Source organism: Ambystoma mexicanum, chromosome 10, assembly GCF_040938575.1.
Source record: "Ambystoma mexicanum isolate Mex_15411 chromosome 10, UKY_AmexF1_1, whole genome shotgun sequence".
NCBI classification, from domain to species: Eukaryota; Metazoa; Chordata; class Amphibia; order Caudata; family Ambystomatidae; genus Ambystoma; species Ambystoma mexicanum.
Genome location: NC_090932.1, coordinates 1289978339 through 1289992553, shown reverse-complemented (window position 1 = coordinate 1289992553; position 14215 = coordinate 1289978339). Strand labels below are relative to the sequence as shown.

Here is a 14215-nt window from a genome sequence, read left to right as displayed (position 1 = left end):
AATCTGTGGTCATACTCCTATACAGACTTTTCGATGGGAGCGTGTCTTTTAAGGCAGCTCTTTTACTGGAGATTTTGTTTTGAAGGGTCTTGATCTTGTTGGCCAGGGCATTTTGTATTTCTGAGCACCAATTTTTATCTTTGGTGCAAGTATCAGGGGGTAGTATAGGGGTTTCGACTTCTTTAAGAATAGAGAAGAATTCTTTCATGTTGGATTTAGCTGAGAATATGCGAGAGTCCAAGGAGGTTCGTTTAGCCATATAAATTTCTTTTTTATAGAGTGCGGTTATTTTGGATAGTTTGAGTTTGTTTGCAGCTGAAGGAACCTTTTTCCAGGTAGCTTCGCTGTTTCTCTTTTGTTGCCTTAAGTTTTTGCGGAATGGTGTGTACCATTTGTTAAGGTGCGTTTTCGGTTTACTCGGTCTGAGTTTAAGTGGGTCGATGAGGTCCAGTGCTGTAGCCATGGCCTTGTTATATTCTTCAACTAGGATCTCTGGATCCAAGTTGTCCGAAAGTGTATCAAGTTTGGGAAGTAAGTTTGGGATGAGTCTTTCTGGTGTAATGTTCTTCTCGTTTCTGGTGAAGGAGGGGGGGGGGGGGCAGTTGTGATGGGCGGTGATGTGGATCGGTCAGTGGATAACCAGAATGAAACTAGGTGATGGTCCGTCCAGATTAGTGGTGAGATATTGGTGATGTTCGCTAGGCAATTGTGGTCGGCTACCCAATCAAGTATTCTACCTTTCGAGTGGGCGGGTACCATGCTTCTTTGCACAAAGCCTAGTTCAGCCAGAGTGGTCACTATGGTGCTAGATGTTAGGTCTGTTGGGTCGTTATATCCTATGTTAAAGTCCCCCAAGGTGAGGACTTGAGATGAACTTTTAAGGTTGCTAGCTAATATGGCGTTAAGGTCTTCATCGAAGGTGCCGATGGACCTGGCGGGCGGTAGATCAGATGGATAGTAAGGGATTGGGTGTTAGTGAGTGAGACTTTGACTGATAAAATTTCGCAGGATTGGACATTAGCGGGAGATGCTATTCTCATGGATAGACTATATTTGTGTATAATGGCGACGCCCCCTCTGGAGTTGGGGCGATCTTGCCTCAAGATAGAGTATTTATCTGGGACTGCTAGCATGAGCATGGGGCCTGCTGCAGGGTGTAACCAAGTCTCAGTAATGGCGAGGAAGTCCAGATCGTCTTTGAGGATCAAGTCTGCAATTTCTATGGCATGCACTACTGAGGATCTGGCATTGATCAAGGCACCCTTGATTTTAGGGCTACCTGTGTTTATGGAGGTAGTTGTATTTTTGGTGGTGGTTGTCTGACATTTATCTTGAGTTAATGTAGGAGTGCACTGACTGGGGTGGTTGTACAAGGGTCTAAAGGTGAGGTTGTGGGGTAGATTAGAAGTTTTAGTGTTGGGGTTTCGTTGAACCGACTGCTCTATGGACTTCTGTGAGGTGGGCAATGAGCGGGCAAGAGGCTCATAGATTTTAGCTAGTCTAGCTATAAGTCCTAGGTTCCTATCTGTGGTAGTGCGAGGGAGACTAGGTAGTAACTGAAGGTTGACTGTGTCTCGGTAGGGTGGTGTCTGGTCGATAAGCATATTAGGAGGAGGCATGTTGGGTAAATTGCGGTGCCATCTTAAACTGAATGGCAGTGTCCAGGAGGATGAGGACAAAGGCAAGTATGCTAGTATTAGGTAGGCACATTCTAAGTAGTGGTGAGAGTATAGGTGGGTATAAGTCTAGGCTGAGTTGGCGCCAGATAGACTGATGTTTACTTATACTCTGGGCCTAGGAGGAAGTTCCACAGTGTGAATAGAAACACTGGGGTTGCTATCAAATTTGAAACAGGGCAACCAGGCTAAATGCAACTAAATTTGAGACAGGGCAACAAGGCTAAATGCATCTAAATTCGAAGTAGGGCAACAAAGCTAAATGCATCTAAATTCGAAGCAGGACAGCAAGGCTAAATGCATCTAAATTTAAGACAAAACAGCAGGCTAAATGCATCTGAATTAGAAACATGCCAGAGAAACTAAATGCATAGTGCGACAATTGTTTCAAGTGTGGCAGGACGGCTTGAGAGCATAGTGCGCCTCTAATTCAGAAGTAATGGTCAGGATAAGATACAACCCAACAGGTAGGTCTTGTCTAGGGGTGCGTGTGACACACGTGCAATAGACTGAGTAAATAGTATGCAGAAGTTCAAAGGGTATTTAGACAGTGTCTTAATGTTCATACACAATAATGTTCTAATGTTCGCCGAGGGAGTAGGAGTACCTTGGTGATCAGAGTTACTTTATTGGAGATAGAACGTGGAGCTGGCGGGCTCGAAGGCAGAAGGCAGATGCGCCTTACAGGGATCTCCTAATCTGCTCCTTGCCGCTCCATGGTGCAAACAGGGGGCAAACAAGGGCCTTTGTATGGGCCTTCGTCGTGTGGCCGGCGTTTCCGCCTGCCGGCCGATGTAGAACGGAAAAAAACAGCTTCAGTTGCTCAGCAACGAAGCCACGCGGCCAGAGCCTCACTCTGGTGCTGCGATGCGCCCGCCATTACGGGGTCAGGCGGAAGAAACTGCCAGGGTCAGGCGATTCATACAATGCGGCGTGCTTCAATTTCAATGGAGGCACGGCATGCGGCTGCTGCATTAGGTGCTGGTGTGCTCGGGTGCATACTTGTAAGATTCAGCTGTGCAAACCTCACCCTTGCTGTATTCTGGGTGTCGAGGCGATCCAGTGCATGGCTGGTCCGTGTGATGTTGTTGGAGCCGCTCCTGGGCTCTGGAGAGGCTGGGGCTCCTGCCCTCCTCCGTGGTGTGCTGCAGCTATACTGGGGTGTGCAGGGGGCAAACAGGGGCCTTTGTATGGGCCTTCGTCATGTGGCCGGAGTTTCTGCCTGCCGGTGGATGTAGAATGGAGAAAAACAGCTTCAGTTGCTCAGCAACGAAGCCACGCGGCCAGAGCCTCACTCTGGTGCCGCGATGCGCCCCGCCATTACGGGGTCAGGCAGAAGAAACTGCCAGGGTCCGGCCGTTCATACAATGCGGCGCGCTTCAATTTCAATGGAGGCACGGCGTGCGGCTGACATGATGCCTACCCCCAGGCATCCGGACCAAGCCCATCAGCCCTGGGAGCAGGCATCTAGACATTTAGTAAAACCTCATCAGCCCCCGGCTAGGGGCTATCTGGGTTCAGTCCTGGCGCCTTAGGCGCCAGGCTCATAGTAGAAATCAGTCCTGGCGCCTAAGGCGCCAGGCTCATAGTCATTACTTATCTCAGGCAGACCATGCTGCAAATGCCTCCAATCCAACATGAAGCCTGAAAGGGACTATTTTTCTACATGGACTATTTTTTACTCTGATGTGGTTCTAGGGACTTCTTACCTGGGACTACTTTTGAGGCTATTTAAACCATGCCCGACCAGCAACACACGCTTTGCGTTATTCTGCATCCAGCACTGTAACGCTCACCGTGCCTGCAGCCTGCATCCAGTCTTCTGCCACGCCCGCCTCGAATCCGGAGCTCCTAAAACAAAGAGGAAAGAAAGGGACAAGGTTAAAAAACAAACTTATTTCTATTCCACACCTGATTCTGGATCCATCTCGTCTCCGGACCTGTAAAGAACATAATTTCTGCACGCGCCGCACCTCCAGCTGCAGCGCCATACTCACCAGTCTTCACAGCATCCTTCGGGTCGGCGCTGCCTCCATCATTTCTTCGCCGAACTTCAGCACCTAGGAGACAAAAGAAAACCACAAGGTGAGCCAAGGGAACCAACAAATATAATTCTTACCACCATAGACTTACCTGATTTACCACCAAAGGCATCCTTTTGTGACTCTCCATATTTTCACGTGCCGCATCTGTAAAGAGAGACAAAACACGTTTTCCACGTGCAACATTTACCGGACAGCGCCGGGTAATACAGACTCTTACCTGAGCGCCACCAGCTGCCACAAGAGCATCGTTTCACGAGCCAGCTGCAAGACAAGAAAGGAAGGGGGGGGAACAAGAGTGAACATCGGACATATTGAACTCTATGAACTTAATACTTACTGGTCCTCACCAGGAACCTCAGAGTCAATACTCTCCGGAACTCTCCCGAGCCTTCAAACCAGTGAAGTAACTGGATTCGACGCGCCCCTGCAAATCCACGCAAGATGGAGAGCTCATCTTTCAAGAATGTAAGGTGAGATTGCTGTGAGGGCATTTCGGAGGTGATTAGTTGGGGAGGACTGTGGGGGTGCCATCACTTGAATCCACAAGTGGCTAAATCCATCTCCCCACTTGCAGGAGAATATTTCTACGGGTTAAGCAGACAAGATTAGGAGGGCAGATCCAGTCAGTCATCGCTGCGCTACGCATCACGTGGGTGGAGACCGCAGCTGTCCGGGTCCGACTGACGCCCCTGTGGGAGCCAGGTGAGCGTAACAGCGGCTGCTGCATTAGGTGCTGGTGTGCTCGGGTACATACCTGTAGGATTCAGCTGTGCAAACCTCACCCTTGCTGTATTCTGGGTGTCGAGGCGATCCAGTACACCGCTGGTCCGTGTGATGTTGTTGGAGCCGCTCCTGGGCTCTCGAGAGGCTGGGGCTCCTGCCCTCCTCCGTGGTGTACTTCTCGCAAGTCGCTTGACGCAGAGGGTCTGCGGTACCAAAACACCACACAAACGGTATTTTCCTTTTCTTCAGTATTCAATTAGGGTGGTCACTCTAGATCCCCCTCATCTGGGCTCAGATCCCTTTCAATTCCAATCAATTAGTCTCCCTCAGCCGGGCTCAGACCAATTGTGATGTACTTTAAACTATCAAAGATTTTTGAATGTGCACAGGGTTTAGCTTGACCACTTCGATCTCAACATTCTTTTTACTCACATTCAGCTCAACGTTGGATACCTAACAGAGACCTTCAAATGAACACCCATGTGGCGCGGAACCTCTTGGTGTAGGATATCCTTTCTTAGCTTCCTAAAGATCAATTGTAAAGTTCAAATCATAGCTGTGTCGCTCTTTCCAAACGCCTCACACACTGTTCTGTACTGTAAAAATAAAATAAAGTACAATGTTGCTGCTTGCAACCTTGGTTCAAAACACAAGCTGGTCTGGTATCAGTCTCTCCGACTCAGCGGCTGTGCTGCCTTTTCTGATGACGCTTATTTGTAGGAGCCAAGGACAGTACCACAGCGGCAATCGCTCCTTCCCACTTAGGTTATCGACGCAGGAGAGCCCCCGGTACTTCCGACACACTGTGCATGTTTGATCAGCCATAGTTCCTGGTCTTCAGTTTCTTAATTTCCAAGGCTCATGAAAATAATGTCTTCAGAGGTCACAGGTGTATCCCTCCTTGCGACTCTCTGGTCTCGCTGTCCTTCATCTTGTACTAGACTGCCATTTTGGAACTGCTGTGTCCTCGTGCAGTTTGCCTCGCCCAGAATGAGCTTTCGTGCTCCGCCTTTTATCCGTGTGGGGAAGTGTGATGGAAGTCAGGTGTGTTTAATAATCCGTAATTGCCTGACCTAGCCTGGCCATGGTGTTGGGACATGTCAGGTATACGGCTCTGGTGTTAGTGTCTGTTGTCGCTCACGGTGAACTGTCTGTGAGAAAGTGTTCGTGTCGAAAGGCGGTGGGTCGCGGGGGGTGGGAGGGTGCTGTTGAAATCCTAGGTATCCTACTGGGGAAGGATGGAGAAAAGGTGTTGAGTATTGAGAAGGGGATACTGCGTCTCACCCTCCGGTGACCCACCTCCACTCCCTGAGGACCCCTCATCCAGGTGATCCTCCCGCACTAGTCCACCCCCAGGAACTGTATCAAAAAGCGAGGGCCGTGTCCTGGCTACCTGGATGACAGATCCTTGGGGACTTGCGCGAGACACCCCTTCAGGTTTCTTACAAAGTAAGGAGGAAAAGGAGTGAAAGGGATTAAGAGAACGAGAGAGCATTTGGAGAAAAGGGCACCATCTAGAACTTAATGAAGCCCATCATTTTCATCATTGTTGGCAACCCTAGAGTAGGGTACCTCTAGGAAGACCGAGGGGCTACCCTATGGTAGAGTGGTCTCCTTAGAAAGTAGGGGTTACCTTCCTTTAGTCTTCACACTGACCTTGGGTGACAGAGAAACCTGGTTTAGGATGGAGGGAGTCTAATAAAGTGAGTTCCCCCCAAAAAAAGACCAAAACTTGTTTCGAGAGTTCATCTCTTCCATCAGGAAGAAGATTCATTCAAAATTCTAACAATAATCCAAAAATAATCCAAACGAAACGCATAGATATTTTCTAATGAGTTTCGTTTGGATTCTTTTTTGAATTTTGAATGAATCACACCCTTGATGAAGAGATGAACTCTCGAGATGTGTTGGGTCTTTTTTAAATAAAAATCTTTTTGTACAATAAACACTATTGAACTATATTGTATTTTACACCTACTGAGACGCTTTTCACATATATGTATGTTACATGAAATAACAGTTGATTGTATAGAAGGAATTGTTTGGCTTCTGGCCTATGAGTGTGCAGGGGATGGGAGTTCCCTATTATGGGAACTCCCTTTATTTGATTTATTTGTACAGCCCATATGCCAGGGCTGACCCTTCTCGCACCTGTATTCCCGATTGACTTGAGTTTTTTCTAAGACGACACTATCACACTGATACACTATAACATTAGGGTGTCCATTGTGCAGTTCATCTAGTATTAGGGTGGAGGGAGCACACAGAAGATTGAGGTACCAGCCAGAACACCCACTTAGTCGAATTATCGTACAGTCTCAAAAACCTGACAACAAACATTAAATATTTGATAATAAAACCAAGGAAGCATCTATCAGATTTGTTTGTTTCTTAAGGCTGTATGTGACAGGTGACTCGGATATTCCTCATCGTAAACTTGCTCCTGTTACCAAACCAAAGTACTGGAACCTGGTGCCATTTTGTGGTGGGAACTATAAGTGCTGCTTAATCTATCAGAATATCAGAATATCATATTATATTATTATATAGAGTAGTTATTTATCATAACTGGTGGCCTGTCAATACGATGAAGGATGTATTATTAAACTCAGGTTGTCAAACTACTTTAGTTCTCTTGAAGGTACATGAACTTAAACAATGTGGAGGGATATGCTTGTCATTTAGTGTGTGATTGCAGAAAACCTGGGTATTTGAGACAGGGCGTGGCCAAAGTTTGCTTTACCAGAGTATACAATGGTTATACTGCGGCATTAAAAGCCAATGGCTGGCCAGGTGATGGTGTAGATGTTGGTACGAGCTAACTGATCTGCTTTAAACACCTATGTAGGAAACCGCGTCTTGTACTTTTATGGCAAGCCATTGGGCCTTACCAAAAGTGAATAACCCCCTGCCCTCTTAAAATCCTGGGCAGAATACCAAGACTATCTGGCACAAGACTGCCGTTACATCATGTCTGTATTCTGGTGTAGCTGCACTTCAATATTCTGTTGATTATGAAAACGGCTTTTTGCTGCTTTAGTCTTTTATTTCAGTGATGGCTCTTCGTTTGAATTTATGACAGCACAGTTTTTACCATTTTCTGTAATGTCACAGTGGACAAGGGATATTGGACATCACATGATGTGATCAGGTCAAAATTTATAGGAGGTTAATCACATTACCCAGGCTTATTGACATAACTATATAAATGAAGGTATACAACAGTTGTACCTGCTAATTAGCTGCCTTTTAATATATAGTTCTAAGCTATTTTGACCACATGCTTCTGGAAAATGCAGTTGTTTTGCATTCTTTAACTTCGCATGCACAACTATAATTTATATTGATGCCCATCTGAGAGCGAGACCAGGTTGGTGCTTGGCGACATCTGTTCATTATAAAAAGTAAAACCTATGTGAAGCAAAAACACAAAACACTATAATCATCAGATGGCAAAACCTACTAACATGCAGCGTCAGTCTCACAAAATTAGTTACCTGCAGGTCCTCCTCATCTCGTATCAGCTGTTTCCTGGGGAAGATCTGATTGGCTTGGATGCATTCCAGGCTATGCTGACTATCTTCATCCTGAAAATAAATAAGTAATTACTGGAAACATTGTTTTACTTCCCCCACCCCTGTCCACCAACGAACATTGACCAAAGTCATCCAAGATCTCCTTAAGTTAACTACTTTAGGTCATGGCAGAAGTGCAGAACATACATGGGTGATCCACCGGCACAGGTAAGAAACAGTTGAATGGGAGGTCATGCTCTTTGCTTTAGGCACATTGTGGTCAAACTCCCCTTCAGTTCCTGAACTGAATTCCAGTATTTTAAATTCCTTAACCAGAAGTACATACCACCACCACCGTGTATTAATTCCTTGCATCGCCTATGTCTCTGGTAAATAATTCATCTTTTCTTATGCGCTTAATACCATAGACCAGTCTCTAAGCGTGGGACGAAAATTCAATCCTGTGTTGCTCTGCTTTGTCTTGCTAACAAGACAAACACATTGCTCCTGAGCTATCATCCATTGGTGGATGCGAGTTGGTGGCGACAGCCTGGGAGTGAGTTCCCGCACCGAGACCCGTTCGCAGGCCCAAATGGGAGAACACTACAAGGGGCGCTGGGGCCGCAGTGCAGAGTGTGGCGGTTATTCCCCCGTGGGGCAGAATGGGGCCAGCGCCAACCCTGATCTCTGCAAAACTGCCTGAGGAGACCATGCCACACAAAATGGGCAAGTCGGCGTAGACTCCAGCTTGAGAAACCCTGCATCATGTCCCCCTGGAGCTGCAGCGAATAGGATAATACCGACACACACAAAACCCCCTTAGCGTACTGTGACAAAGTGGGAGAAGAAGAGCCAGATCAGAGCACTATGCAGAGCCAATTGGACAACTGTTCAGTAAGGCATGAAGGCTGAATGAAATTATGTTGTCACCATGTGTCAGGAGGAGGGGGGGTGGATTCTGTAAGAAGGTCATGTCATTGGCCCAATGAAGGAAAAGAAAATGCCTTAAGAGGTGCTTTACTCTAATACTGGAATTCCTCTCTCTTGTTTGTTTTTATGATTTGTTCGGTTTTCGGAGCAGCTGTTGGAAGAGGAGGAAGAAGCGGTTTCCCAGGAAGAAGAGGCCGTGTATGGGTGGGCTTACTAGAAGAAGAGAGTAACAAAGACAAGCTACAGTGCTCCCGTTGAGCAACGTTTTGAGAGTTTTACCAAAGTTAAATGAACCACGAGGGTTACAAGACTTTTTCCCCAAGTTGAGAGGCTGCAGATCCCAGAAGAGCGAACATACGGAGGTGAACCCCTTCCGTGCTGGCACAGCGCTACTTTATCCCGATCAACGGTCAGTTCGCCTCTAAGGGAGCTGCGAAGAACTCGCTCCCTGCACCGGCCCCCACCGTTGTGGGGGAGGAGCCTGTTCTGCGGGACCGCCAGAGGCTCTGTACACAGCTGATGCGCCGCGGCTTCAGTGAGGGACAGGGAGAGCCGCAGCCTGCCAAGCGTCAGCTGGGCTCTCAGCTGTTCAGAGCCCAAAGCTGCGGAAGGATCCTGGGAGCACGGAGGGCCGATGCAGCTCTCTATTACACCGCTGTCGCGAGGGGTCAAGCTGGGAGAGAGCACCAGAGCCCCTCTGCTCCGAGAGGTATGCCAGTGAGAGAGATCGAGGTGAGAAAGGGGAGAGTACGTGCATGCCAGGACGATTGAAGAATATAGAGTGGCAATTTCAGTCCAGGAAATATACTGGAACGTGTGAATTGGGACATGAAGAATGAGAGTGGAAGTCCCTGCTAAACCTCAACGAAAGGGGTATAAGACTAAGTCGACAGACTGTTGCTCCTCACTACAAGTAGTAAAACTGTCTTCAGTTCTGGTGGACGTGATTAAGGTCTCACGCCCTGATTGACAGGAGGACTAAGCCCTGGGAGGGGGCTTTCTGTCACGAAGGCCAGCTGGCAAGAGGGTCTATTGTTCGCAGAGGCTGAACGTCTCTCAGGAAGAAACCAGAGTATGCTGGCTGCAGAAGACAACAGTATCTGGCACCACTTATTAGAAAGACTGTTCCTTCCTGAATTTTAAACTTGATAAAGTTAAACCCAGTTCTTCTTAACCTGTGTCAAGAGTGGTCATTTTCCCGCCGGCTCGTTACACGTAAGTTGCACAAGCGACTCACAGAGCTCGGCATAATGGCGGCCAGGATACATAAAGTATGGACAACAACTTGGAGAGGGTTCCATGGCAGATCGTTCTATCAGTAGGATTGGAGGAAGAAGGGGGCAGAGCCAACCTGACTGGGAAGAGGTTGGGAATGCAACAGAAACTGGAATATGTGATGAATCCTGCAGTCATATCACCAACCCCCAGCCTAAAGTCTCCTCCCATGTGTCCAGGGGAAGGCAGCCGCTAACTGATCCTAACCCTGGGGGTGTTAGCATGAGGGAGGATCACATGGGAGGAGATGGCTGTCAGGGAGAAGTGGTGACTCCGTTAGGAGAGACGCAGTATTTATCCTCTTCTATACCTAAATATCTAATGGCATGCAGTCAATGCAAGGTTCCCTCTCCCAGAGCTACCCAAAGTGCAGAACATGAACTCCTAATCAGCATGAACGTGGTACCTTGGGGGTTCAGAAAGTTAATCTCACAACTTCTTTGTTATGATTTTGCCTTATATCGATGTCTAAAACCCAAGGGTAAACCACCAACTCCTTTAAAAAAAACTCCCATAAATGTGAACACTCTTAGTTAACAAATCAGCTTAAGTTAACTGATCATAAAACAAAAACATTATTGACTTCAAGTCCCATAATGCCTGCAGTGCTGGGTTGAGGAAAGGGACTCAGTTGATAAAGTATTATGAGCGTTCTAGTTGTTTTGGTAGAAAGCCCCTTTAAAAATATAAATGGGCTTCAGGTGCAGAAGCAGGAAAAGCTGATGGTGTAGTTGTGGCTTCAGCAGGACGCTGTAGGGGAGATACTGTAAATACTGGGGCACTGTGGCCATGCAGAAACTGCGCAGCGGAAGGCAGGTCTGAAGCAAGCCACCCTGTGTGGGAGACGAGCTCCCAACACGCCATGAATTGCTCCAGTACTGAAGTCACATCAGAGATTATACAGAGCTGTCAGAACTCCTCGGAAGGACTGCGCAAAGCACGGCAGTCAAACCGAGCTGGTAGAAGCAGAGAAGGGCCCGAAGAGATCCGCAGCATCCCCAGCGAGTCAGAAGAAGATGCTAAGGCATACTAGTGAGTTGGCCTGAAGCAGTTGACCCAGGGGTGCTCCGAAGGAGACCGCTAGGTGAAAGTAATAATTTTGACTACCGAATGAATGAATAGATGCAAACTGGGCGCAACTCCCCTAAAAAAGGTATACCAATTAGGGGACAATTGAAACCCGCATTGCCCAATCCGTAGAAAAGTGACGCAAGGGTAAACAGGGTACAACTCTCCTAGTAATGGATATCAATTGGGAGATAATTGTAACCCGCATTGTGTTTTGAGGAAAATACTTTTGCCAAACAGGAGATTGCGGAAAATTGGCAGTTGCTTTAATTTATAAACAAGCATTTGGAAGAAAGATAAGCACTTTGACAAGTGAAAGGATATATTGAATGGAAAAGACTTTGCATGCTACGCTGAATGGAACTTTCTTGAACCTGAACTTTGCTCAAGGTAATCCGGAATTCGTCCAAGGGAAGGGAATCCAACCCTGGTTGCACGAAGTACCGCTTAAAGCTTTTGAGTTTGAATGGTTATGCTATTTTGTGGAGTTTAAGACAACCAAACAAATCTTGTATAATTTTGTTTTATCTATTAGTGTGAGGGTCAGATGCTTTTTGGACACTGTCATTTTTCTTTAGCCTTAGTCTGTGAGGCAGTGACATTCTTGTTCGGTTAGGGAAAGATGGGCATTTGTCCACCTATTTTTTTATTTAAAAAATTGGCAACTTGTGAGAAAACTATACCTTTGCGTCATTCTCAAATTTCTGACCCCAGACAGAGGAAAAGGCTGCGCCAATACACTGGGAAAAGAGGGGCCACCAGATACATTGTGTCATTTGCCCTTTCTGCTTTCGAGGAGGAAGAAGTGGATGAAGGGAGTCCGCCAACTGCTGGGCTCATTAAGTTGAGAGATCAGAGGAAGAACAGGCTAACGTGTAAATGCAACCTGCCTTACCCTAGGAAAAGGCTGATAATGAGTAGATCTACTGGTGAAGAAAGCTAGTTGGCTCTGTAGTAGTAAAAAGTGAATCGAGAGGCTTAGACCACCATCTTGGCATCTTGAGTCTCATCTCAGTGGACTAGGTGTATGGCATTGTCAGTTATTTCCTATAGTGGTTACTGTACCGTTAGTTCATAATACAATTTCCAAGCCAGTGCAATACCTGCAAAACAATTGATTTTAAAACCATGCTACTCATGTTACTCCATGCACCAATCCTGTATCCGGCCACCCGTCCTTTTCAATCAGCTTACGTCAAAACATAGACGAATAAAATTAGTTGTGAAAGTGTAAGGAATATAGAGGAAATGGACTAACGATTAAGAACACAGTAGTTATTACATTGAGTAACTTCTATATATACTCTTACATCATGTCCCCCCCTCCTTTCCTGCATACTCCAAGTATACGGAACCAAACAGGTTATAAAGCATGAATTGACTGAAATGAGCATCACCCTGCGTTGACATCCATTGAACAGTATTTGCAGAATTATGAAATCGAAAAATAGGTGACATCACACACTGGATAGCAATGCCTCTGAAAGACTTGGATGCTTTACTATAGCAGATCGGCAGTTTGTGGAGACCATTGGAGGTGTCAACATCTTTTTGCATTGGAAGATTCCAGGACACATGAAACCACCCAGTGCACAATAAGAGGAATTAGAGGCCAGAGTCACTGGTTGATGCATTTCATAAGTAAAGAGTCTCTCGCAAGTCCTAAAGGATTTTACCAAAGATACTCACCGTATTGACTACCTTACTCCTAGTCCATAGTCCCCTTTCCTCCATACTTGTGGGACATTCCGTCCTTCGTGACAGGACCGGACCACTTTTGTCAAAAAGCATCAACATTTTTATTTGTGTCCTTTTATTTGTACGTGGGGTACTGCACGTGGCCGTAATCCCGCCCTCCTGAGCTCTGCCCCGCGCATCGCCCTTCAGTCCTTTTCTATCGCCAGGTCCGAGACCATTTAAGCAATAATAGAGGATACTTATTAGAGGGGACGGCAGGCGGGCGCATGGAGGAAAGGAGTCTATGGACTAGGAGTAAGGTAGTCACTACAGTGAGTAACTTTGTTATACTCCTATGTCCCGTCCCCTTTCCTCCATACTTGTGGGAGATTCCCAAGCACACACCATAGGTAGTACGGGTGGATGGAAATAAAACCCTGTACAGGAATAAGTTCTAAAGAACAGCCTGGCCAAATTGGGCATCAGCCTTCGAGCTCAGGTAAAGCCGATGGGGAGGCCCACAAAGCTGCCGTGGCGATGGACTCCCAAGGACGGCAACAGCAGTCGCTTCGCCATAGACTAGATGTGCATGGATACACTTCGTGGATGAAGGCCTTGAATGCTTTAGGCTACTGAAAACATGAGGCAATCCAGCAGGCAATAGTTGCTTTGGAAGCTGGTTTCCCCTTCAGGTCTCCAAATGTGACAAAGGAGACAGACGGGTTTAATGAAAATCAGCAACCACCTTAGTCAGGAAGAAAGGATGAGAGCGAAGCACAACCTCATCCCCGTGGAAAGTGAGGAGCGGATGCTTCACTGAAAGAGCTTGAAGCTCACTTACTCGCCTTGCCAATGTTATTGCGATCAGAAGGCAACCTTCCAAGAAAGGTACTTAAGATCGATAGTGGCCATGGGTTCAAATGGTTTATAGCATAACGCTCCGGCGGGAAGAGATGAAGAAACCAGCAAAATGCCTTTGATGACTGGATTAGTCAATGAAAAGGAACAGCTGTCCATGGACAGATAGACCGCAAAAGCAGATAAGTTCTGCATAACAGAACACGGATGCCAGAAACGGTTAGATGAGACTCAAAAGATAGAACGGTGTCGACCGAAGCTTGCCTGGGATTGAGCCGTTTAGCTAAACACCAAATGGCAAAACCGGAGTAATTTGCTCCTGTACTAAGCTCTCGTAGAGGGCTTCCTGGCCGCTTGGATAAAGTGCACATTGTCCTTGGACAGATCAAACTGTGTTAACGATCTGAACCCAGGCCCCCACGCTGAACGATTGTGGGGGGGAAGTGCC

The 14215-nt window shown here is 46.8% G+C and overlaps 1 protein-coding gene across 6 annotated transcripts in view; it reads right to left on the bottom strand.

Annotated features, from left to right (window-relative positions):
* Positions 1–14215, bottom strand: part of MTMR3 (myotubularin related protein 3) — a 2389252-nt gene that overhangs the window by 1621275 nt on the left and 753762 nt on the right. For 5 of the 6 annotated variants that reach the window (XM_069619294.1, XM_069619290.1, XM_069619289.1 and 2 more), the window contains one exon: positions 7942–8031. The exons of the other annotated variant lie outside the window; for it this stretch is intronic. In XM_069619294.1, the coding sequence (XP_069475395.1) occupies positions 7942–8031 (90 nt within the window). The remainder of the gene's footprint in view (positions 1–7941; positions 8032–14215) is intronic. 6 annotated transcript variants of the gene reach the window in all.